Source organism: Habropoda laboriosa, unplaced genomic scaffold (genome assembly GCF_001263275.1).
Source record: "Habropoda laboriosa isolate 0110345459 unplaced genomic scaffold, ASM126327v1 scaffold126, whole genome shotgun sequence".
Classification (NCBI taxonomy): domain Eukaryota; kingdom Metazoa; phylum Arthropoda; class Insecta; order Hymenoptera; family Apidae; genus Habropoda; species Habropoda laboriosa.
The window spans coordinates 1475254-1501193 of NW_017100288.1; the positions used below are offsets into that span (position 1 = coordinate 1475254).

Below are 25940 nucleotides of genomic sequence, written 5' to 3' on the forward strand. Positions count from 1 at the left end.
CTAGAGAGCGGAATAATATATCGGGAGGGAATTGATCCGTCCGGACGAAAATCGCCGAAAGAAAAGGGGGGAAGAACATATGGGTTATATTGATGGAAGGAAGGGAATATAGGTGGTGCAGGAAGTGCAGGAAGCAACCACGAGAGTTTAACGATTGATCTCCGTACACCGTATAGGAAACACGGGTGGCACAGTTCTGGGTGAATGAAAGTTATTCGTGGAGCATAGTAACTGGAATAACTTGGACACCTTTCGACGCAGGGATCGCAGAGGTGCGACTCGGGGGGGGGATGAGTCGGTTCTCGATGACGTTTAGCGGAAGTTGATACAAGGCGGAGTCGGTCGAGGTTGATTTGAAAGGGTACCGAGTCTGGTTGTTAGTTTTTCGAGTAATTGCGACGGGTACGATTTAGAGTCGAAACAGCGACAACTGGGTCTGCGGTTGGAAAGGGAAATGAAGTTACACGCGTTGCCGATGGTTAACGTTAATATAGGAGTTTCTTTTTTTTTTTAATTACTGTCGGTAACACGGTTTTAAAAACTTGTTGCAATAAATCTGAAAGAAATTAGAAATCAGCTATAAGTGAGATTCTATACTGTTGAAAATACTCGTTGAAACGGTAAATGCAATAATCAGAGAGCGATAATTGCAATAATGACACTATCTGGAACACATTAATCTCTTCTTACAGCGTTGATTTCATTTCGAAAAATTCTGTTCAAACGAAGTATTAATCTCTCTCCTAATCTCATCTCTGACGTCATTGCACAATTTGTACAAAAATATTGCCACATTACAATTTCCTGTCCAATCAATTTCTGCACGTATGTGTAACTACATTGTCGTACATCCGTTCTTACAAAATTATCGTTAAATGCCACCTGCATCTGCCACCTTCCTGAATATTAGCAAGAACCTATCTTTTCCCTCGTAAATCCAACCGGTTCAACTACTCGAACTGTGACATAATCGCCTCGCGTTCTCGGCGAATTCTAACAGACCATAGAAACGGATCACAGACGTAGCTGCGGTATCGTCGCAAAAACAAAAGTTGCAGACCTTGGATCCCTTCCGCTTCCGGCAACATGCGTTGCAGACGAATTTCGACGAAACGCAAGATCGGTGTTCGATGCGTCGCGATAACGTCAATGTCGGCGCGATCGCCTATCAGCCGTAACATTAACGTTATCTACGCGAGCACGATTACCGCGAACGATTTCGAGAAACGCAGATAGAGAGTGCACCTGGTGATACGCTTCGCGGCAAGTCAGGATGCGCGCGCATCAGTAACAATACCGTTCTCACTCTTTGGAGTTTGAACATTTTTCGGTGTTGCCTGTAAAGGTGTTGGTGCCTTTTCAATTATTCTGCCTTCTTAGTTTCTTGGTATTTGTTGGAAAAGTGTTCGTGACTCTTCGAATTTTATTTACCTTTTTATAGGTTAGGAAATGTATTTTTTAGCTTGTACAAGTGTTCGAGGTATTATTATTTTTATTTTTGGGTATTAATTGTAAAAGTGTTTGTGTAATATCGATTACGTATCTTTTGGTGGTGGTTGCAAAAGTGTTCGTGGCTTTTTTAGGTTTAATAACTTTTTGTAGGTTAGAAAATGTATGTTTTAGTTTGTGGAAGAGACTTTTAGTAGATTATAAATTGCACGATAGAACATACCTACGTGGATTTTATTAAAAACAAAAGAAAGCTTCAGAGTTCGTTACTTATTTCCGTACGTTTATCCACTTTCCAATATTTCTTATAATTAACCCCTTGACGTAAAATATCGAGCCCGACTCGTCACACAGGCTGCGGTGTAGAAATAACAAAAGACACAGTTTTATAACCGACACAGAAGTTTTAACTTCAACTTCGTACCTAACGAAATATCAAACCTTTCTAACCTAAAAATCCTACTTCCAAACTAATTCTAACCTACAAGCAACCATTAAAAAAACAAAAGGGTTGAAAATTCCTTGCAAAAATCGACAAAAATTCCAGCAAAAGAACTTTAACCTCTCCATAAACTACCTACCAATCATCCCTGCACAAAGAACACACCCCCTATCCATTCACCATCGAAAATAAAGACTCAATCATACAGAACGAAGCCAACGAAGGGTGTGCATCCATACTTTTGTCCGTCACTGTACAACGAGAACAAGCTGAGGGGAAAAGGACGAGGAGGAATATCGTGACATCGTCGCAGTCGTTTCATGGAACGGCACTTCCTGGCCTCGTCGTCCCCTGCCTCAGGCCACGTCTCTATCGAGAGCTTTCCCGCTGATGGGCACCAATATAGGGAACGTTGGTGTGCATTGTCGACCTTTCGCGTTCACGGAGGCTCTCTATCCTAGCACGTAGAAGAGAGAATCTAACGAACACGACACGACGACGGCGACCTTGATCGCGTGGATATCTGCTGTTCAGAGTCGGTCAATTAGGTCAGGTGCGCGCGGCCTGTGTGCAGGCACAGCAGGCTTACTTGGTAGCCAGTGAAAGTGGTCGAAAATTATGCGCTCGATCGCGGATCTGCCACGCGGCACGCTCCAACGGTACTTTGACCGGGTCGTCGTCGTCGTCGGTTCCTTCACGCTGCCAGATGAATGGACAGAAGTCGACTTCGCGGTCGGTGAAAGTAGCAGCAGGAACCATACAGCTAACTACAGCTAACTGGGTTACGAACGAACGAACCAACGTTCTTCACCGATCTCGCCCGGGTAATGTCGGCCTCTTGGCATTTGACGAGGAGCGATCGAAAGCCGGTTGGTTGGGTATGTTCGTGTCGATCAACCGATGTGGACACGCTGATGACGCTGACGTTCTCCGATCGGCTGGCAGGGAGTAGAGAGGAATGTTTGGCTTTTGAAATTGAGCTGAGGGAAATTTGATGAGTTTTGGGCCAAGTTGGGGGTAGGGAAATGTCTTCGAGATTGAAGACTGTTCGAAATTGAGTAGAAGCAAATTTTTTGAGATTTGATGGAGTAACGAGGAGCAAGAGGAATTTAATAAAAGTGGATTTTCGAGTTTCTGATGAAGTGATTGAGAACAGGAGGAAGGTATGGCCTTTAAGATTAAGTAGGAGGAAATTTTTTCATCTTTTGATGGAGCAATGGGGAGCAAGAGGAATTTTGGGACTTGGAATTTAATAAAGGTGAATTTTAAAGTTTCTGATGAAGTGATGGAGAACAGGAGGAAGGTATGGCCTTCAAGATTGAGTAGGAGGAAATTTTTTCATCTTTCGATGGAGCAACGGGGAGCAAGAGGAATTTTGGGACTTGGAATTTAATAAAGGTGAATTCTAAAGTTTCCGATGAAGTGATGGAGAACAGGAGGAAGGTATGGCCTTCAAGATTGAGCAGAAGTAATTTTTTGAGATTTGATGGAGTAACGAGGAGCAAGAGGAATTTAATAAAAGTGGATTTTCGAGTTTCTGATGAAGTGATGGAGAACAGGAGGAAGGTATGGCCTTCAAGATTGAGCAGAAGCAAATTTTTTAGCTCTTGATGGAGCAACGAGGAGCAAGAAGAATTTAATAAAGGTGAATTTTAAAGTTTCTGATGAAGGGATGGGGAATAGGAGGAAGATCATGGCCTTTAAAATGAAGTAGAAAGAAATTTGTTGAGCTTTTGCATGTAGCAGTGGAGAAGAAGAAAGTGTGGCCTTTAAAACTGAGTAGGAGCAAATTTTCTGAGCTTTTGGTGAACAGTGAAAAGGAGTAAAAAGGATTTGGAGTCTTAGAATTGAGTAGAAGTTGATTTTAGAATTTTTTACGAAGAAATAGGGAATAGGAGGAAGATATAGCCTTTAAGATTGAGTAGAATCAAATGTTTTGAGCTTTCGATGGAATAACAGAGCACAAAGAAAAGTTTTAAGTATGAAAATTAAATAAGAAGGATAATGACATGAAAGCAAAAGTTTTGAGTGTCAAAATGAAATATTTTGGTGTGTTTTTCAACCAAGTATCATTATTGATAGTATATAATTAGCTGAGTAATTAAAAGTAAACTCGCTCAGAGTAGCAGCAATGTGGATAAAAACCACAGCATACTATTTCGAGTACTGTCATTATTTTTTAGAAGCAGGTATTGCATAATTGTTAGTTAAGGTAATTAAAATACTCTGCAAAAGGTTTCTGCCAAAGGTAATTAAAACACGTTTCGAAGAAACAGACTGTTCCTACTGACAAGTTGAAAGCCCCCTCGGCTCGTTTTATTCAATCCAACAGAAACAGATCTAATCATCGACTTACTCGTCAACGAGATATATAAAATTGGATAAAAGAATAATTCAATTATCTTTATATGTACGAAGTTTTGCACACTCTGAAACACCGAATACAATGCACACTTCGTCTGAAGATTCGAAGATTGTGCAGCATTTTTCTAACGAATTTCCACGCTTTTCTTTTTATCATACTTCATGCAATCTGATCTTCTACATTGTACGATTAGTATTAATAAATCTATTAAGATCCGTATTTTAAACGACTGTTTCAATTAAGCAATCCTAAAGATACCGCATAATCAATTCATTTTCTTTATCAGCCTCTGTTAAAATGAAGGATACGTCGATTAATATCAATAGAATTCAAGGAAAATTTGCTTAAGATAAAACGTTTTGTTCGAGCAATCGCAGAATTTACTTTGAGAATTTTTATCGCTTAACTTTTAACTTTCTTTTCCACATAAATCTATTTATAGTATAAATCACGTTAAAACAGTCTCGTTTAACCCTCTACCGACGAGACACCGTTTTTGGGACGTGAAGCCCGGTACGGAGTCTACGAAACTCCTCCACTTCGGGTTAGTTTATAAATATAGAACACTTCTGACAACTTTTCTTACCGATTTACCTTTATCACAGGTTTTCATTTTAATATAATAACGCTGAGGTCTAAGTAGAATGGAAGAAAACAAAACAGGTAGAGTCTCTGAGACTCCGCCTCGACAGTAGAGGGTTAATATAAACAAGATGGAGTAACCATTTTTTTATCAATTATATATATGATCTAAAACTACTGGTTAACAGGTTAACACGTTTCATGTCCAAGAGAAAATAAACCAGATCCCCGAAGAATATTTAATTAGACAAAAATAAAGATTACACTAAACTCTGGATTCACTGATTTACTCCAGTGAAAGATACAGGGTGCTTGAAAAAAGTGATCAAAGTATTAAAATTTGTCTTTTCTCCAAAGAAGATATCTGGAGAAGATTTGAATATATTTTAATACGCAAGTGAAGACTCTTTAAACACAAAACACGTTTATCAATAAAAATATCATCAATTTAAGTTTCTCTAAAAAAAAGTTACTTCCATATTACAAACTTATTCCACTGATAAATTCGCCAAACTGCAATTTCCGCGAATCTCAGCTAAACGCACAATTTTATTTATTCAAGCTAAATGCATAATTTCATTTATCCCAGCTAAACGTGCAATTCTGTTTATCTAATCTAACTACATGATTCTATTTATTCAAGCTAAACGCATCATTTTATTTATCTCCCATTAACCCACAATTTAGCAAAATCACACAACTCCACACTATTGTATTACCCAATTGGTAAAAAAACAAAACAAAAGGTGATTTTACATTAACCGCTTGACTTGTAACAACGGGTCAGACTCGTGACAGAGGTTCTGGTCAATCGGTAAGAGAAAAAAAATTTAATCCTTTCGCTTTAATTTGTAAGGCTGAGGATTACTAAATGCAATTAATCTGCTATAGATCAGCTTCTGTCACCTGATACAGTGTACGGAAACAGTAAACAGCTGACGCTTAGACGTCTTGGTCAGGAAAAAAAATCATAGGTCAAGGGGTTAATAAAAAAAAAAAAAAAAATGATCTACCTTTCTTCTCACCTGAGAAATTAAGTTTCCCCAATTTCCTAACGTCTGTCACCGTTCCTTTCTTTCTCAAGCACCCTGTAAATACGTCAGAAGCTCCACTTCGTTCGCCACAGTGAAAGTGTAAAACGTTCGAAACCTGTCGTAGGCCACGAAACGTGTTAACAAACGATCAACAGATGAAGCGTGACTCACCTGTTCGCTCTCGTAGACCGCGGTGTTCGCCGGTCCATTCTCTACCGGGTCGCGGTTCACTTTCGCCCGGATCTGGAAAACCATAAAAACGGAGGAGTTAGCTGCAAGCGAGATGACAGAGATGTTCGGTTTGTTCCCGTTGAGAGAGCCTGAGCCTGGATTATTTTCAGACCACCAGTCAGACCGATTTTCCACCGATACGCTCTCACCGACACAGCATGAATCTAAGTTTAGCGCGCGGCGATAATACCTCAAGGTTCAACATGTTAGCCATCTTACGAAATACCGAAAATCGCCGGCGCGTGTTTACATCGTTGGCTCGGTGGTCGGGGCTTATGTCATCGCCGTGGACTTGGCATGGGACTGACATGAGAGACCCGAATATGCAAGCTCTGGCCACACATTTCTATCGGCTACCATAAACTACCGCTCTGTGTCGTCTTTGAGGAAGACACTTTGTCTAGGAGACGGTGGGGTTGACGACCGAAAATATGCTTCGGTGCGCTGACGAGTGAACGAGTTGGGTAACGCCTTTTCCAACCCTTTTGTTTCACTGCGCTGATTTTATTTTATTTTTTTTTTTTTCGAGTTAGGGTAGTTATTTTGAAAGTGATTAGATGTGTGATGGAAATTTGTTGCAATGTGCTTTCAACTAGCTTTAGAGAAAAGATTTATTTCGACCCTTTGCCTCGCGTCGAATTGTTTCAATAAGGTGAAGTAACTATTTTTACTGTGGGTAAATGTGGTAAATAGCTTTTTATTAATTTCAATAAATAATCTCAAGTTTTTGCGGAATTTTCTGATAGGTTAATCATTATTTTGAAAGTGATTAAATATGATAAAAATTGTTGCAATCTGCTTTTAATTAGCTTCAGGGAAAAAGTGTTTTTCGATCCTTTGCTTTGTGTCGAAATTTTTTAATAAGGTGAAGTAACTATTTTGAAAGTGATTAAACGTAGGAAATATTTTTTTTATTAATTTCAGAGAAAAATCTCAACTTTCTGCAGTGCACTGAATTTTGTCATAAATTGAAGTCATTTTGAAAATGATTAAATATGACAAAAACTGTTGCCACATGCTTTTAACTAGCTTCAGAGAAAAAATCTTTTTCAACCCTTTGCCTCGCGTCGAATTGTTTTAATAAAGTAAAGTAACTATTTTGAAAGTAATTAAATACAGTAAAAAATCAAATGTTATTTTCACAGAAAAATCCCAACTTTTTGTTTTGTTTTTCATTAATTCTACAGGAAAAAGTCTCTTTCAACTTTCTGCACTGCGTGCAATTTTTGTAATAAGGTTAAAGTGATTATTTCTAAAGTGATTAAACATGGTCTCAAATTTGATTTAATTAATTTCAGGGGAAAAATCTCTTTCACCGGAAATCGTGGTTCTTGTGTAATAGTGAAAATTTTTGCTCTTTAACCGTGAAATGTCTCGATATTTCTAGGCTCTATTTAAAAGAATGTCTAATATCTTTATATCTAATTTTTGTCTCGTTAACTATTTACGTTACACCGAAAGTTTCACACTTTTACCTATTTCCATTCACTCCACGGCTCTCATTTGCTATTCCCTGTACAAAATCTAGTCTCGATAATCGAATTCCGGCATCAAATATCGTCATTACAAATCACGACCACGATCTGATCCACTCCGTTCCATTCACTCGACATTCCAAAGCATACTACTCGCCCAATTTCTACTCTCGCCAATCAGAGAAACCCGTGGAATTTTGCGCTATCGAAAAAAAAAATCTCCCGTTTGATACCGTTTTTATTTCGTTCCCTATAAAAATCACATATTTTAATCAACCGTACACGTTTATTTCTCACCACCCACACAAATATTTACACCCGTTTCATCGTTAATTTTATACACGATTGATGTTTTTTTACGATAAATATAACAGAATCCCGGTGGATCAAAACGAACGTACTTCCATTAATTTAATCCTCGACTGACGTAAATATGCAAGAGAGACAAACGTGTATCCTCTAATGAAATATCACGACATCGTCCGTTTCTGTAGTTGCGAATCGTTGAATGAACTTTCGTGGTAAAAAATTCGCAATAAAAATTCGATTATGAATTATGAAAATGTAAACTTAAACTTAAATGCTATTTACAATAGTCACAAAACCGTCTTTTTCAAGATTTTGCATATCTTTCTTTTTAATTTTTTTGTACTTCTCTCATTGCAATTCTCACAGTCACCGAATTCTACAATTGGCTAACCCACATTATAAAGCTACTATATAGCTCCGTAGCCCGTATTTAGACCTTCTCCTCTACTATAAATAACAGAAAAATAAAAGAAAAAAAAAAGAAAAAATCTGCAAGAGTAGCAATACTTTCATTGTTTATGCTACGTATACAACGTATTCATGAGAATCGAAGAGGAGAACCTTCATCGAGCATCGTTTCTCACCGAAAGTAAACGATTCATAATGGCATTCGGTCGCATTCTTTCCGGGATCTCGGCTCGTAGAAATTCAAACCTGGGTGATTCGGTTGGTTCAACGGGTTCCATTCGATCGTCAGACCGCAGGTGAAGCTCCGCGGTAGATCTATACGTCGTTCAAAATAAGAGTAACCTCGCTCCCGGACCGATTCTCGTCCGTTCTGCGCATAGACAGAGAGAGCGTAGCAGAGGGTAAGACGGAGAGAAACGTAGGCGGTTAAGTGGGGGGTTTGGACGTTCTAGTGGTTCTAGCCCTGCCTTAGGCACGTCCCATGCGCGAAGCGAGGTTACTCTTATTTTGAACAGAGTGTAAATGAACATCTAAGCGCGAGATTCTCGATCGTTCGAGCGTGGCAAGGTCAGACCGTTATCGGTGTGCGTCGCATTCAGACGTTGCTTTCCTCTTATTTTTCTTTTTTCTTTTCCATTTTTATTTCTTTTTTTGTTTTTCCACTTGTTTCGACGCCAGAACAGTGAAAAGGACGACGCATCGCGACTGACTTTCGTGTCGTTTCGCAACTAACGACGCGTCCATTTGCGACAAGAATGAACAGAGAAGAATAGGGAGGAGCGATCGTGAGATCGATCGATCGATCAAGCGCGCTTTTGGCATAAACGTCGGCCATGACCGGTAAGAAATGCAGCTGCTATGACTCTCTCTCTATGCTCGTATCTGATGTCTGTGCCTATTGTTTGCCAATTATATACCATTTTTCCTTTTTCTTCGATTATTTCTTAAGAGGTTTCCAGATGGTATCGGGTGGAATGTTGATAAAAATGATTTTGTGCGTTTTCATGGGATTTGATTGTCTGTAGGCATGTGTGATATTCAAAGAGAAGGAAGCGTATAAGGTTTATTACTTGTTTCAGTGTAACGCTGATAATTAGAAATTGTATTTGGATATTTTCCACCTTGAAAATCATATCTGGAACTTATACTTTCAAAAATGATATTTCAAAATTGTACCTTAAAAATTATATTTGGAAAATACATCCTTAAAAATGATATTTGAATTAAGAATTATATTTGAAAATTAGGTCTTAAGTAATATTCCTTAGAGTTCGTTAAATTTCTGTGACAATATTATTAAAAAATGAGCAACACACGGAAGTTCAAGTTTTATTCAACCCAATCGTTTGCAACTCTCTAATAATGTTACTGAGAAGACGTACAACTTGGGTGGAGGATGTGTCTATTCGTTAATAAATATAGCGAACGGCTTTCTCTTAATTAATTAACATTTCCGGTCAGAAGAGACGGCCTGTCTTCTTGTTTCTGCACAGACACATGGTACCCACATATCGACAAATTCAACACAAAACACTACTTACAAGGAAACATCCCGAAGAAACGATAATCGCCAATTTTTAACGAAACTTTGTTCATATAGCATTTCTCAAAAAAAAAAGAAAAAGAAAAAATATTTTTAATAGTGACAATTGTCCACAGTGAAGGGGTGAAAACTGTCTTCAAAGTTGAAGACAGTAAATATATTGAGTCTAATATCTCCAAAATTATTAAAGACAGAATAATGTAAATTGACGAATTTTCTACTTTCCAACGACAAATTTAAAAAATAAATAATTTGGACCAAATAAATTTACTGCCTCCATCTATGAGGGAGATTTTCATCAAAAAAAGGTATCAAATATGTTTTTAGAGAACTACTTTACACCAAAATTTAATAAAAATCCGTGATTATCCCTTGTTAACACCGGCGAATTTTCATTTATTCCAATCACTGCAAAATGTAGTCCAAATTTATTACGTACAGTAGAGTTTCGGTTATCCGAGGTGATGTGGATCGAGCCTATCTCGAATAATCGAAAACTCGGAAAATAGGGAAGGATCGATGGGTGTTCACAAGACGCGCAAGAAAATCATAAAAAACATTTTGATAGCGTAAAATTGTACGTGTATCTAGGTTTAATTAACTGTTCATCATTTAAATAATAATACTGTACATGTATTTATTAAATAGTTAATATGAAAATGTTTTTTACGATTTTATTGCACGATTTATGAACACCCATCGAACCTAAGAAATAATGTAATTTTTGTCATTTTATTTTGAGTTCGAAGCACCTCGGATAACCGGAGGCTCCGCTGTGTATATAACAATGTGTTTACCTTGTGGGGTGTAATGTTGAAATTTTGATTAAAATGTGACAGGAAAAAGAAAGGCACGTCGCAATATTCCGCCAGAGCGATTCAGATTCCCTGTACACGCTCCTTTCTGTTTGATATAAAATCACAGATCTGGTAATGTAATTAAGGAAACAGGAAATGAAAGACACTGGTTGTGTATAGTGATCCTTTATGTTATTTCTTCATTTCTGAAGATTAATATCGTTGCACGAGTTCTTTGTCTTGGATCAGAGATATCTGTGATCTGAAACGTTGATTGAAGGAAGAAAGGAAGTGGAAGATATTCTGTACCGGAACGTTTTATGATATTTATCAATATATGAGAAGCCTTTTGTGTTGAATTTCAGACCTAGAGTATAATTAAAGGGATTCGAAACGAAAGATACTGGGTGTCTTAAGGTAATACAATTTTTCTTACAAGATTTATATCGTTCTATATAAATACGTGAATTAAAATTGCAAACTTTTGTATTTTACAGAAATTAATTTTTGTTAATCAGATAGTTTGCAATTTTCAAGAATAATACCCTTCCTATTCAATGTTTCTCAAACTACCAATTGTAATACTTAGAAAATGAAGAAACTTTTCGATTCGTGATATTTATCAAAATTTTTTAAAGATCCACATTTTGAAAAACGCTCATTTATCATAGATCGTTAATTTCAGAATCTTCGCTTAGAATGGAAAGATCACTGTGTATCACGTGTAAAATAATTTCGATCACGTTCACTTTCATAATCTTTCCCAGAACGATTTTTAATTTCCGCACGATTAACACGTGCCTCTTTAAGTTTGTTTTTCACTCGATGATCCACAACGTCGAGCAAGAAGCAACGCGTTCTATCGCAACCGTCTTCCACTTATCTTTCGAGAATTACGCAGCATCTGTTTGCGATTTGTTTTACCGGTATCTCGAATGTTTACTAAACAAATTATTCGATACTGTTTAGTAAGCAGTTTCGCCACGATAAAAGCTGTTATTTTCCTGGAATACGAACGACTGAACTTTTAACGACGAGGAAGTCGCGAACCGATTATTTTCCAAACTTTTGCTCCAAATTGCCAGACAAGTGTCGCTTTCTTTTTGTAAATAGAAATTGAAGTGTTTGGAGTGTTACAGGAATGCTAGGCGATAGACAAGTTTTCGATCAAACTGATAACAATCTGGATCTTTGATGACCAAAGCGGAATTTCACTCTTGGATTTTTACCAAACGAATTTTTATTTTTGTTGAAAAAAGTTTGGAATATTTGACTTAACGAACGATTGTACAATGTAGCAGAGACTTCGATAAGCACTCCAGAATATTTCCAAATTTTTATAAAGCCTAGAACAGCAAAAAAGTTACATCTCAGTTTGAAAAAGTCTTCTCTGGGTCATTAATGACCCGAGCAAAATTTCACTCCTGTATTTCTTCGATTGTTGAAAAAAGTTTGAAACATTTCATTTAACGAACGATTGTACAATGTAGCAGAGACTTCGATAAGCACTCCAGAATATTTCCAAATTTTTATAAAGCCTAGAACAGCAAAAAAATTAGACCGGAGTGAGGAAAAACCTTCTCTGTCAATTTTCGAGATATTAAACTACAAGAAAATGCAAAAAATTTCCAAAAATTAATTTATCCAGACGATTCGTAACATTTATCAAAATTTCAAAGATCCACATTTTTAAAATGATCTTTTATCACAGATCGTTAATTTCAGAATCTTCACTTAGAATGGACAAAAAATGGATTTTGTCAATCCGTCACAGTAGGAAGATCCCTCAAGTGAAATGTTAACCCTTTGGACTCCTTTGTCGAGTGTGACTCGTCGTCAATTTTATTCACAGGTGTGAATAAAGTAATTTTTAAATTGCCACTTTAAATATGTATCATATTTTGCAATATTTCATTTACCTGAATCAGCAATAGGTACACATATATATCACCCTTAATGCTATTTTCAATATAATTAGTAAAAAAAAATTGTTTAAATTGCTTCCTATCAACCAAATATCGTTTGAAGTGCATTTCAACTAAAATACTTAATACTGCACTCCTTGAGGCGACTAAGAAGCGACATTATATTTACCATTAGAGGCAACTCTAAGCATGATATTTTCCTATGGACCTCCGTGAATTGTTCACTACATGTCTAGAGATCTCAGCAGTGAGATAGTTTGAAAGAACCAACTTCTAATAAAAATATTAGTTTTAAAAAATTACATTAACCCCTTCAGGGACGATTTTCTCTAAAGTCAGAAAATATTGACCTAATTTTTTATGTAGATAGCAATTAAACTACTTTCCTTAGGAGATTTCTGAAGATTGTGTTTTTCGTATTTCCTCTATGGCAAATATTGGAATTTTCGGAAAGTTTGAAGGTACACATACGTGTCGGTGCTCCTGAAGAGGTTCATTTTTGCTACTTCTTTATAGAAAAAAAGGGGCCTTCGAGTGCAAAAAGTTATAAAAAAAAAAAAATTTCGAGTTCAAAGAGTTAAGACGACCATACACAGTTCACCATAGTTCCTCGGTTCAGAGGAAAACTGACACCGGAATCTGAAATCCCGTGGAAAACTCCGCGTGGAGGGTGCTCGAAAGGAGCGATTCGCTTCGAGAGAGATCGTCTCGAGGCCACGAATCGCAGGCACGCGTACGCTCGGTGCGTTACGCAATCGGCTCGCTTTATCGGCCTCGTTGACGTTAATTAAATGTAGGCTCTAGAACGCGGAAGGAGCTAAGTTCGGGGAGATAAGTCCGCCACGCCTTATGAGCGATTTAATTGTGCGTTCGAACTGCGGGACCGCGATAACCCTCTGGCAGAGTTTCAACAGGATCTCTACCGCGGGGTTCACCAGACGATAAAACCGGCCGACTCAACGTACGAAACGGACCATCGCTGTAAACGTGTTCCCCTCTCTTATCGACGACACAGAGCCGCGTGGAGGAATTATGAAAATCGTCTTTCGCTGGAACGGGACGTCAGCGTGATTTCACGGTTGGAACAACGGCCGTGTGTCGCGGAGATTAAGGTCAACGAAGACTTTGGAAGACGGAGGGTAGGCAAGGACGAGAGCGGAAGAATTGGTACCTGCGACGGCGAGGCTCTCTACAAGGGTGGATTGTAGAGGGTGAACGAGGAATGTTGTATGAGAAATGTGAACGATAGAGAATTATTTATTGTATTATTTCTTGCAATGGAAAGTTCTTACCCTGAATTATAGATACTGAGAGTTAAGTAGAATTAAAATTAAATTTTGTGGTTTTTTAAATTTTAAAAGTGAACGATGGAAAATGATTAATTTCATTATTTCTTGCAATTTTCCACAGAGTCGGTGTAAAGTTTTTACTGTTAATTTGTACTGAAAATTAAATAAAATTAAAATTGAATGGTAAATTCTAGGTTTTTTTTTCCAAATCTCAAAGGTAGAAAATTATTAATTCAAATATTTCTTAGAATTTACACAGAATGAATGAAAAGTTTACCCTGAATTACTCTGAAAATTAGATAGTAACTATCAAATTCTATGGTTCTTTTCAAATCTCAAAGGTGAGTGATAGAGAATTATTGAAAATGGTAGAAAATTCCATTACTTCTTCTAATTTATATACAATTAATGCAGAGTCACTTTAAAATCCACTATTTCATTAATTCACAAATTGCACAAAATTGGTAATTTAGAGAAATTACTTAAAAAGTGATATATGTTTCCTACAAAATCCAGAGAAAAACACAACGTTTCAAGTTGTCGCGTTGGCAGCACACCGATAAATGATAAAACAATACCTCAATATCGATACTCTTGACCAGTACATTATCTCTCAAGAAATCATTCGATATTGAATTTAAAATTTGATCTAACGAAATTGATTAAACGATCGTTTCTCAAACTCAATTCACTTTTCAAAGTTAAAACTCGTAAAATGGAACTGTAAACAGTTATTTTCAAGACAAACGACGAAATTACAAGTCGCCGATACGTAAACAAGCAATTTTACACAAAAACACGAAAGCAACGTTCTTAATCTTATCTAAAAAGTTTCACAGAATTTGTTGCAACTTTGACGTTACACTCGCTGGCCAAACTTGATAAGAAAAAAAAAAAACAAGTCGGAAAGTAACAGCAACGGAAGAAAGTAGCATAATAATTAAAAGTAAACTTTCCGAGTTTGCAAGGGAATCTGTGTTTAATTGCAGCTTACAATAAATCCAGTCAGGTATGGAATATCTTATAAATTTCTCCTGATATCCATTAATGAGGAAAAACAAACAATTACAGTTTCCATATCATTCGAATAAAATAACAAGTAGTACAACAACATTACAATACCAATTTAACTTTGTCACCAACCCTATCATCCAAATAAAACCAACAACTCCTACAAAAATGACTTCTCTTTAACATTAACTATCGCTTGCAAATTAAATCGAATATTAAAAATAAAAATATAACAAAAAATCGTGCAGATAAAAAATTCTTCGACGAGGAGAATTTCGTAATTTCTAATTAACGAGACCACCTAATTACAGCCCCATGCGTTACCAACAAAATTCCACCTCGCGATCTCTCGTTTCCCCAAAACCTCTGATCACCGCTGAATAAAACCGGAAGCGTTCGATGCATCACCTATAGATAGAGTAGCTTCCTCCGAAGAAGGCCTGTCCTACCTCGGTAATCATCTAAATATAACCACGACGATCGATGACTAATCCCATACGTCACCCCGTAACGACGAGACAAGGGATCCGCCTATAAAGAACCTGTGCAAAAAAAGAAAAGAAAAAACAAGATCAATCGTATTGTAAGGACGACAGATAATTCCCTAGGTTACACGAAGGCCAAGTCCACCAGCTGGAGGAGGATTAGCGAGTTGCAACAGAGCACGCGTCCGCGTTGCACTTGAATTTATCAGATAAGCAAAGCTTCACGTTTCGATCGATCGATCCGATCGATAACAGAAGGAAGAGACGACACAGAAGAAACAGTTGAGAATTGTAGGATGAGCGAGCGGTTAATTCCACGGAAATCTCTCAGGGAATCCCCTTCTTCGTTACGCTCCGACAGGTCAAATACCTTCGTTCTTCTTGCATTCCTTCACAATTCAGTCTCACGCGTTTCTCTTAACGTTCACGTGGACCATTTGTCACAGAAAATTTTGCATTAGACACGGCGAGATGTTTCAAATGATCTCGTTGAACTGACTGTTACAGAAAGATCGGTTCAAAGAACGGAGACGACACATGTAGAACTCCAGTTTTAATAGACCTCATGAGAATCTCCATTCATTCTTATTAGCGAAAAGAGAAAGCTCCACGGTGAAAGTTGCACTCAATGGCGGAAAGTGGCAAACGTTGCCATCCCCAATGCAGGATATTTTACACGGTTCTCGGAAGAACGCGTCGTTGAAAGGCTCTTTACAAGAAGTGTGAAAAGATGCGGGTCACTTATGACCCGGTCACCGGATCTTGACTCTTTACAGTCGAAACCAGGGGGAATTCCCAGCGTAGCAACTTTACCGTTGCAGTCAAAAATAGGAAAAAGTGTGGGAAAAATCGAGTGTAATATACACACTGTAGCGACCCTCCTACGCTCTGCCACCAGAGGGACAACAGACTAGCCACAGGTTCTCGCTAGTCCTCATAAAGGCTCCTATTTGTATATATACACCTTCTGACCTGAGTCCTTAAGGCACGGGTCTCCTAGAAAGCCTCCCTGACGAGTCCACTTAGGAGGCACAGGACGAAACCGCCCTAACCTTACTTTTTCCGCCTATCCTCCACCAACTTTCCTACCTAGCTTCAACGCTATCACTATTATGTAAAAAGACTGAAAACAGATCTATCATCGAAGTAATTTCCACAATTCTCCATGACCTTCCGCCATTTTTCTGAAAGCTCGCGAACATCATCGCGAATAGAAACTTTGGCTTTGAATCAATTATGCGAATCGAATCAAAATTCATTTCTACACCTGATATTTATAATATTCCCTACCAAAGATCCATCAACGATCTTCCAACACGACAGAGAGCTGCAAAAAGGAAGAAAGAAAAAAGCAGGGTGATATTTCACTCACCTTCTTCTTGCGAGGGTGTTGCTCCTCGAGGTAATCTGGCACTATACCCTCGTCCAGGGTGGTGGTCGAGCCTGGGGTGCTACTCGACGACGAGCCAGACGCGTTGTAAGGGTAATGCTGCTGATTGTGCGAAGGATGAGCGGAGCTCGGCCATAGAGAGCCGGTGGTCGGTGCCCCTTCGTCGCTCAGCGGCGGACTGGGGGTGCCACTTCGCCATGAAGCCCTGCTGCTGCTGCTGCTGCTGTTCGACGTGCCGCCAACTCCTGGTGAGCCGACGACCACGCCACCACCTCCTCCTCCTCGACCTCCCCAGGAACCTTATCGACGGGGGACCAAGGGTGATTTTTAATTAATCAACTCGCTTAGGATTCGACTAAGATCGATCGCGGGTCTGCGTAATTGATGATAGTTCTGTGTAGATAGGTTTTGTCGGGATAGAGGTATAGGGGGTGGAATATGTTTTGGCGAGTGGGTTTCACTCGGTGAAATGCTTGAATAGATAGATTGTTGCAAATTGAGGCGTGATTGAACGTAATCTCGGCGTGTGGCCGAGATTAGATAGAACCGCTGTCAGACACCGTGGCACGGTTGAGTTTAGACTTGGTAGAGATGGTAGGTAGGTGTACGGGGACTTGTGAATGATTAAGGCGACGAGAATAGAAAGGGTGATCTCAATATTTTGGGTACAGTTTCGTTTTCTTTTTTTTTATTACTGTGTAAACTGTGTTACAGTTAATTTCTAGGTGATTATTAAATTGTTGTTAAATACTGGCTAACGTTTGAGTACATTTTGTGATAATAATTCTCTTAGAAAATATGAATTAACATGGTAATCAGATTTAATTATACGTATTTTAATCGAATTGAGAATTTCTGGAAAGATACTCAATTTTCTCCTCTTCCAAAACAGATCACAAGTTTCTTCCTCATTTCCAATATCATTCTCCGACACGTTTACTACAGCCTGACAGTTACTAAATTTTGTGATTCAACCCTTTCGCAAAATAATTAACATGGAAATCGAATTATTCATTATTTTCCTTCAAATTCCAAATTTCTGCAAGAGACGTTGAATTTTCCCAATGGAACCTCTTTTCCAAAACAGATATCACACACCTATAAATGCAACGTTCCAGCTACTAAACAAAGCCCCGGGAGAAATATCTTCACCATCCTCGACGGAGCAAGATTTTCGGTCCCTAGGTCCGCTTAAGCACTCGCTACATGATACTGACCGTAATTGTGCTGGCAGTGAAGTGGCAGGGGATTGTGAGGGCTGTGTGGCGAGCATGAGAGCGACATGAGGACCAGCGCGGCGGTGCACTCGTCCATGCAGTCGCCGCGCTCGTTGGTACGACACCCCTCGCGACCGCAACCATGGGGTATTCTGTCGCTCCAACCGCTATACGACCGCTCTGAATCATTGCTCGAGCTTGGACGCCGTTTTCTGGATCTGCAACACGTAATTAAATATTCTCCGTTCGATTAAATTCGTTCCATCTCGCCGATTATTGTTTCGAACCACTCAGAAGCTGGAATGATCAACTCCCGTTTAGTATCGAAGCACCATTAACTCTTTATAGGTAAAAAAAAATGTTGATACGTTTAATTCGCCGGAGTTAGTCACTTTCGACTTCTGAACGTTCAAAATGTCCCAGGACAAATTCGTTCTTCGATTATATCACGGTTTGGTATAGTTTGTAGAAGCGGTGTAACGAGGTTCGTAAATTAAAGCATTGATCCTTTCGGTACGAAGGGCATACATACCGGGTGTCCAAATTTTTTCGGATCAAACTTCGTCAGTGTGTTCTACGGGTGTAGGTAAGAAACAAGTGTTATGTGAGCATGTGTTGTTTGAAGCTTGATTAAGAAGTTATGACAATAACAGGGAATAGGAAGCTAACGGGTGTCCAGTTATGATACAAAGTAGGAATAGATCAGCGATATGTATATTTAGTCTGTTTATGCAGGCTGTGTCTATGATTTGAAGTCGTTGAAAGTGTTAAATGTAACTTCTACCGACGCCATTTTTATCTTGTATCATACCAACCGCATTTTGTATTTCCGTTGTAACTTTTTAACGAAGCTTCAAACGACCTACGTTCGTATAACATTTGTTTCTTATTTACATCCATAGAATATACTGACGAAGTTTGATCGAAACAAAATTGGGACACCCAGTATGCACGCTGTAAAAGTGGTTACTCATTCAGGAAGAGCGCACATATACGCCCATCTAATACGTACAATTTATTCATTTATTGTCGCACTTCACAAATAAAATATCGCCATCGCCTCAAACTCGGACAACTATCGTGAAACAGTTGATTATCAATCCTACCTATCTTTAATACAATTTATATTTTATTTCCTTTGTGCAGGAAATTTTTGAATACAGTAATATGCGATTATAATTTGTCATATGTTGTACGAATATCCTGATTCATACTCGAGGATTAATTCATAACGTTTGAATGCTAATGGTAAAGTAAAGATTCGAGTACTAATTAAGTGTTAACTCCGAGTGCTGAAGACTGTGAAGCCAGATGCTCACTATGGACGATACGCAACCTGTGATGATCAGTTCTGTGAATATGATATCCTATGCTCGTGTTACGTACTTTATCTAATATTTAATTATGCAACATAAAATTGAACCAGTCTTTTATTTCTACTTTTATTACATAAAATTACTATAGGTGACAGATGTTTGGGTGTTTGAAAGAAATTTAGAGTCTACATCGATGATATTATATTATACCTGTTACAAAATAACAATAAACAAATAATTGAACTACAATTGACGTATTGACTTAATTGACAAAAATTATGTCAATTTGAATTTTTTCAGACTCGAATAACTTTAGAATGCACTGTGCTATAGACTGAATACGCTGTACTGAGTTGCATGAATCGTGTATAATAGAAGATAAAAGACTTTCAATACTATATTTAAATATTTATGCGTGACATCAGAATGATATAATACATGTGTATATCCGCGGAGAATTTCAATCTGATACATACAAAGTGTGATTTAATATGTGTGAAACGCGGTTCAAGAATGAATTCAGAAATAAATTCGTATAAATGCATGGCCAACCTGACCTCGTCTTTTAGTTACGAAGAATTTTGTGGTTTGATAAATTATGTGTATTTAAATTCACGGGGGAAAGGGGAAGCTTATAAATGCACGGTCACTGGCTTCTTTATTACAATTGATTTCATTCCATCATCGAAACTGATCAAAACTTTTATCCATGTGAAATGTATTCATTGTTACCAAATTTCATTCTGCAGTGATCTAATAAATAAAGATTCCACCCTGTAAACTGATAAATAAAAATTCCAGCCTGTAAATGATCTAATAAATAAAACTTCCACCCTATGAATTGACTTTTGCTAAATTAATAAATAAAACTTAAGAATTAATAATTTAAAGTTTTAGTAAAAATTCTACGGTATAAATAAAAGTTCAACCCTATAAATTAACTATGGTTAAACTAATAAATCAAAATTCCACCCCATAAACAACAATTACCAAATTAATAAATCAGGTTTCCCAAAGGTTGCAAAGACTCGTACGAATTATCAGACATTTAGGCTCAGCTCACAGCCAAGCCTGTCCGTTCCAAGATCATCCGCGAAAGGGTTAAAAACCCATCCATTCCCATATACCACCGCAAACACGAGAAACTTGCCGACAAGATAAGAAACGACAGACGTCATCGTACCCCGTTCACGTAACACACCGTGGCTCCACGCAACGAGATTAGCGGACGAACGTGCAAGTTTCGCAACGAAGGAAACTCCGCTTCCTCTCCTCGTGTCATTTTTTCCTCCTCCCCCTCGCGAGTTTTCGAGGAAGAAGCGTTCAGCGTGTAAAGCGCGTGTGTGTCACCGGGGACAATAAGAGGCTGTCGCCATTTAAGATCCGCGCAACAATGGATCGTTGCCGGCCGTTCCGAGAATTTCGCGCTTCTGCAATTACGTAAAATAATGTTTTTCCAGCCGATATTCCCCAGCCGCTTGGCCAGGAACGGTCGTTGTACCGTAATGTCCTGACGGGCGACGCGTTGTAAATTACGCTTTTCCGAGAAAAGCCGTAAAGATGCGACGATAACACGCCACGAGCGTTCTCCACGTGTTTCCCCTGGATCGGTAACCTGGTCATTTTCGATCGCGTACCTGCTTCTGTGCTACCTTTGTCCGCGACCATTTTCACGGAAAGAGTTCGTCGTTTTGTCGTTAACGCTGTAAGGACAGGGGTCGGCAACGCGGTGCCCGCCAAGGAATTTTAAAGTGCCCGCCGTTCAAATGTCTGAATTCTAAATTTTACAATAACAAACACTCGTACTTGTAACGAATAATTTTAGTAAACATTCTTATTTTATCTATAAAAATTTATGTTGCATTAATATTTTCATGTTTAAATATTACCCCTCATTTCCCCTCGCATTTCTGAAATTGTCCTCTTAGTAAAAAAGGTTGCCGACCCCTGCCCGAAGAAATTGAATGAATGTTATGTTCAGGGTGTGTTGCAAAGGTTGGACAGAAATTTGGATACAGTATTTGTTATATGATAAACCGCCTGTGACTAAAATTATGTTATTTAAATGTTTCACTTTTTACCTGTGAAAACACTGATTCGCTATCCTTAGAGATTGAAGAATTATTGAGATCCTTAAAAAATTATTCTGAAACCACCGAAACACTTTTTTTTTTTAATAATAAATCATTCACTGGAAAATCTGTGCTATAGTTTTGTAAGTTTTGAGAGACAATAGGGTAGACTTGCGTTTTATCTTTTACTAAACACATTTTATTTGAAATTACACCTGCCAAACCTGAACCAAGAAAATCACCAAATTCTGCAAAATACTTTTCTTTTGTTTATTTTATAATAATAAACTTTTCAGTGGAAAATCTGTGCTATAGTTTTGTAAGTTTTGAGAGACAAAATAGAGCAGACTAGCGTTTTATTTTCCATAAATATATTTTATTGTAAATTACACCTGCCAAATCTCAGCCACAAAAATCACCAACCCTACAAAACACTTCCCTTTTCTTCATTTCATAATAATGAACCTTTCACTAAAAAGTCTCCGCTAAAATTTCCCGAATTCACCTGCCAAATTTGCAAGGTTTCAAACAGGGGTGAGTTTAAAAGGCAAGCTTTGATACGAGTGGATCGAATGATTCGACATTCGACACCGAGTAATCGATAGAAACCCCGACTTTCTACCAAATTACCGGTTAAATTTTCCTCGTTATCCACGCCGGTCGAGCATCAGCCGAGGAATAATAAAATTGATATCAGTGTCGAGGAGAGATCGGGGGCGTTAATGTTCGATTGCTTTCATTGATGATTTTCAACGTGAAACTTTATAGGGCGGCAGGATGAAATGTTTCAATGACGAAGAAGCGGCAATCAGTTTTGAAAGACGATAATGAAATTGATCAACGTTCATGGAATCCGTCTAGTTCGGTTCGGTATTTATTTTGAAGGGGTGTTGATGAAAGTGTTTGGCCGAGCAATGTACTCGACTGGATCAAGGTATTATGAATTATTATTCATTTGCAGGGACTCACTGATAATGCATATCTCTATGTTGTATAATATCGCAGTTATAGTGATTCGTTTTATTATTCACAGCTGTTAAAATGATTGAAATTATTAAAAATATTAATACCGATAAATTGAACATTTTTTAAAGGTCTCTGATAGATTTGTATTATTTTTTGTAAATTCGCTATTTGAAAATAAATTTATTTCCATCTTAATTTCTCTAATTACAGTTCTACTACAACTTGGTACATTTGTTTCTATAATATTGGAATCAAAGTGATTCGTTCTATTCTCTACAAGCTGTTAAAACGATTCTAATTATCCAAGTAATTAATACTGATAAATTCTTGAAATACTCGTGAAAATTTTTTGAAGGTTTCTAATAAATTCTATTACTTTTCTAAATTCGTTATTCGCAAATTAATTTCTCTGTTTACAATTCTACAGCAACTTGGTATATTTGAGTATTGTATAATATTCGAGTTAAAATGATTCAAACAATCCATGTAATTAGTACTGATAAACTGAACATTTTTTCAAAGGTTTCTAAATAGATTTCTATTATTATTCTGATCAACTTATTTCCATCTTAATTTCTCCACTTAGAATTCCATGACAACGCGACACAACGCTGAATGAAATCACATATTTAGATAGATCCAATGTGTCGTGCAGTTATCTTTTTAATTGAGCTCAAATTGACTTCACTTTATCAATTATGTAACACGTACTGTATCGTACCAGTTGAAGGTTAATTAAGGGGATCTAGTTAAACCTCCGGGCAATAGAAAGCTAATAGAAATAAAAAGAAAAAGAAGAAAAAAAGACACTTAGCAGTTTCATTTGGCGAGTAAACGTTAGCAGTACCATGAAATTGCTTCTATTCAACGTTGCATGAAATTCAACGATCACAATAGATTTCTAAACCCACGTCAGAAAACTACTCTGCACACTTTCTTCGTAACCCCATTTTCCATCATCCCTCTTAATCCTATTAATCATCATAAGTCAGCGCTGTATATAACAGAACATGGTAATTTCTTTTTCTTACAAAAATTATTCAACTCTTGTAATATCGACAAATTTTTTTTAAGAAACAAGTTACAGTCATCTTAGTTTCATAGTTGTAACGAGAAAAAACTATTCTTTGAAATAAACCTTAATAATTCATGATCTCCAAATACTCAAAAGATTGAATAATTGACAATCAAATTACAGTATATTCTCCACAAGTGTCAGACCGCAAGGAAGCTAAACCTGACACTCGTAGGGTCAGGGACTACGTTTTCGAGCCACGCGCCGGCCTTTATAGTTTGCCAAACGTAGAAAAGGACAACGAATAAAAGATAAGCATGAAACGTGAGTCGAGGCAACCAAGCGATTTAAATATCAACTTTTTCAATTTTACGTTTTCTTATACCGAAATATTTCTTAACATATTGATAAGATTTTTCTCATGAAAATGACATCAAACACGACATAATTTGAACAACATTTACTTATGTAGGGTCGGTTCGACAAGTGTCAGTAAAATGTAGGGTCGATAGCAGCAGAAAAGCTGCTAAACAATTAGAATTAAATGTAACGATAGAAATTATTGCAATAATGCGTAATGCAATTGAAAAATTGAAAGAATCAAAAGAAAAATCGCGAATTCGTATCTTTTTCGATTCTAGAATATAAGAAAATTTGAATAAAATACGCGACGAGAATTGGGGAGAAGCATAAGTTAAACGCGTAAAAATATTCAATAATAAACGAACTAGGAATGAAGCTGTATTTCAATACGCGATGCACTGACTCTAGTATTTACTAAAATTCAAAAATTCTGGCATATATTCCGAAAATAGATTATCCTATTCGACAAGTCTGAAGAACAACGATGACTAAAATTCAAATGTTTATTTCCTTAAACCTTCAAAATAATTTCGAAATATTTTATTCGAAGCGAAGTATTCCAAGTCAGTATCGATAATTGAAGAAATTATTTGATTGTATTTAAAAGAACCGAAAGGAGAATATTTAAAGTCTGATATTAAATGTCTAGCAAGTACCAGTAATTGGTAAAATGATTTATATTTGTTTTAAAAGGAAAATTTCTAATAGGTATTAGTTAAAATGAATTGTTATTCAGTCTACTGTATTGAAATTCTAATTGATTCTAATGTATACAAGTGTTACAAGAAGGCTGAGTGTGTACAGGGTGGACACTGACTCTAGTATTTACTAAAATTCAAAAATTCTCGTATAAATTCCGAAAATAGATTATTAATTACGGTAAACTACTGAGACGGTTTAATTAAGGGTGGGCATGGTGCTGCTTTAGTTTGAAATGATTTATAAACACATAATTAACAGAGGAAAAACCGTGAAACGGCAAAACGTCTACATTCTAATTGTTATAACATGTAAACAGAACTTTAAATTTAGTGTAAACAGAAAAAATATATAATACAATTTATTTCACGGTATTGCAACAAATAAACGTTGAATCAATATTTAATTCGTATAAAAACAATTATTTAACGTAATAATTTTACCTTCACTATGGCTATTTTTAATCTACGACCACAGGTCAACCTGATTTCTAATCCTTACGAACTTTAAATTCAGTCTAAACTGAGAAAATATATAATACAATTTATTTCACGGTATTGCAACAAACAAACGTTGAATAGATTCTTAATTCGTATAGAAACATTTATTTAAAATAATAATTTCACCTTCACTATGGCTATTTTAAATTTACGACCAAGGGTCAACCTGATTTTTAATCCTCCGAACTTGATTTCACAACGAGAAAGTAATAAGATCGTTGAAACGTACTTATTTGTCAAAGAAACTTGCAAAAATGTATAAATAATAATATGTAATGTTTTAACAAATTTTTGGAAGTATAAATTAATAATAAAATTGTGAAAATTAATAAATTATACGTTATTATAACATTAATAGAATTATGACTAAACCGAAGTTCGAAGTCGAGTATTTAAAGTCTGATATTACGTGCCTAGCGAGTGCCGGTAATTGTTAAAATTTGTTTAATAATTAGTAATAGAAATTCTAATTGATTCTAATGTATACAAGTGTTACAAGAAGGCTGAGTGTGTACAGGGTGGACATAGACTAGCTAGTAGCCCCCGACCACTCTATTCACATCTCAGAACCTTCAGGTCAAAATACGCCGCGAAGTGTCTAGGGCCCAGTATAAAGGGTAAATGATTTCGCGGGACATCGGCGGGTCCTTATATACCTGCGGTACCCTCTCCCCAAAGTCATTAGCAAAATCGTCGGTTAGGTCAGGCGGGAAATTTTCGCGGGAGATTTTCGCGGGAGATTTCCGATATCGTAACACGGTATAATTTATCAATTTTCACAATTTTATTAAAAATTTATACTTCCGACAATTTGTTATAACATTGCATATAACAATTTATACGTTTTTACAATATTCTTCAATGGAAACATAGGTTTTAGCGTTCTCGTTACTTACTCGTGGTTAAATTAATTTCGTAGGGATTAAAAATCAGGTTGACCTGTGGTCGTAGATTAAAAATAACCATAGTACAGCTAAATTTATCGTGTTAAATAATTCTTCTTACACGAATGAAAAATGTATTCAACGTTTGCTTGTTACAATACCATGAAATAAAT

The 25940-nt window shown here is 37.1% G+C and overlaps 1 protein-coding gene across 1 annotated transcript in view; it reads right to left on the minus strand.

Annotated features, from left to right (window-relative positions):
- LOC108573775 (zinc finger protein 395) overlaps window positions 1-25940 on the minus strand; it is a 161059-nt gene that overhangs the window by 39893 nt on the left and 95226 nt on the right. The window contains exons 3-5 of the mRNA XM_017936254.1: window positions 17953-18170; window positions 16718-17034; window positions 6044-6115 (exon numbers count right to left, since the gene is read on the minus strand). Of these exons, the coding sequence (XP_017791743.1) occupies window positions 6044-6115; window positions 16718-17034; window positions 17953-18170 (607 nt within the window). The remainder of the gene's footprint in view (window positions 1-6043; window positions 6116-16717; window positions 17035-17952; window positions 18171-25940) is intronic.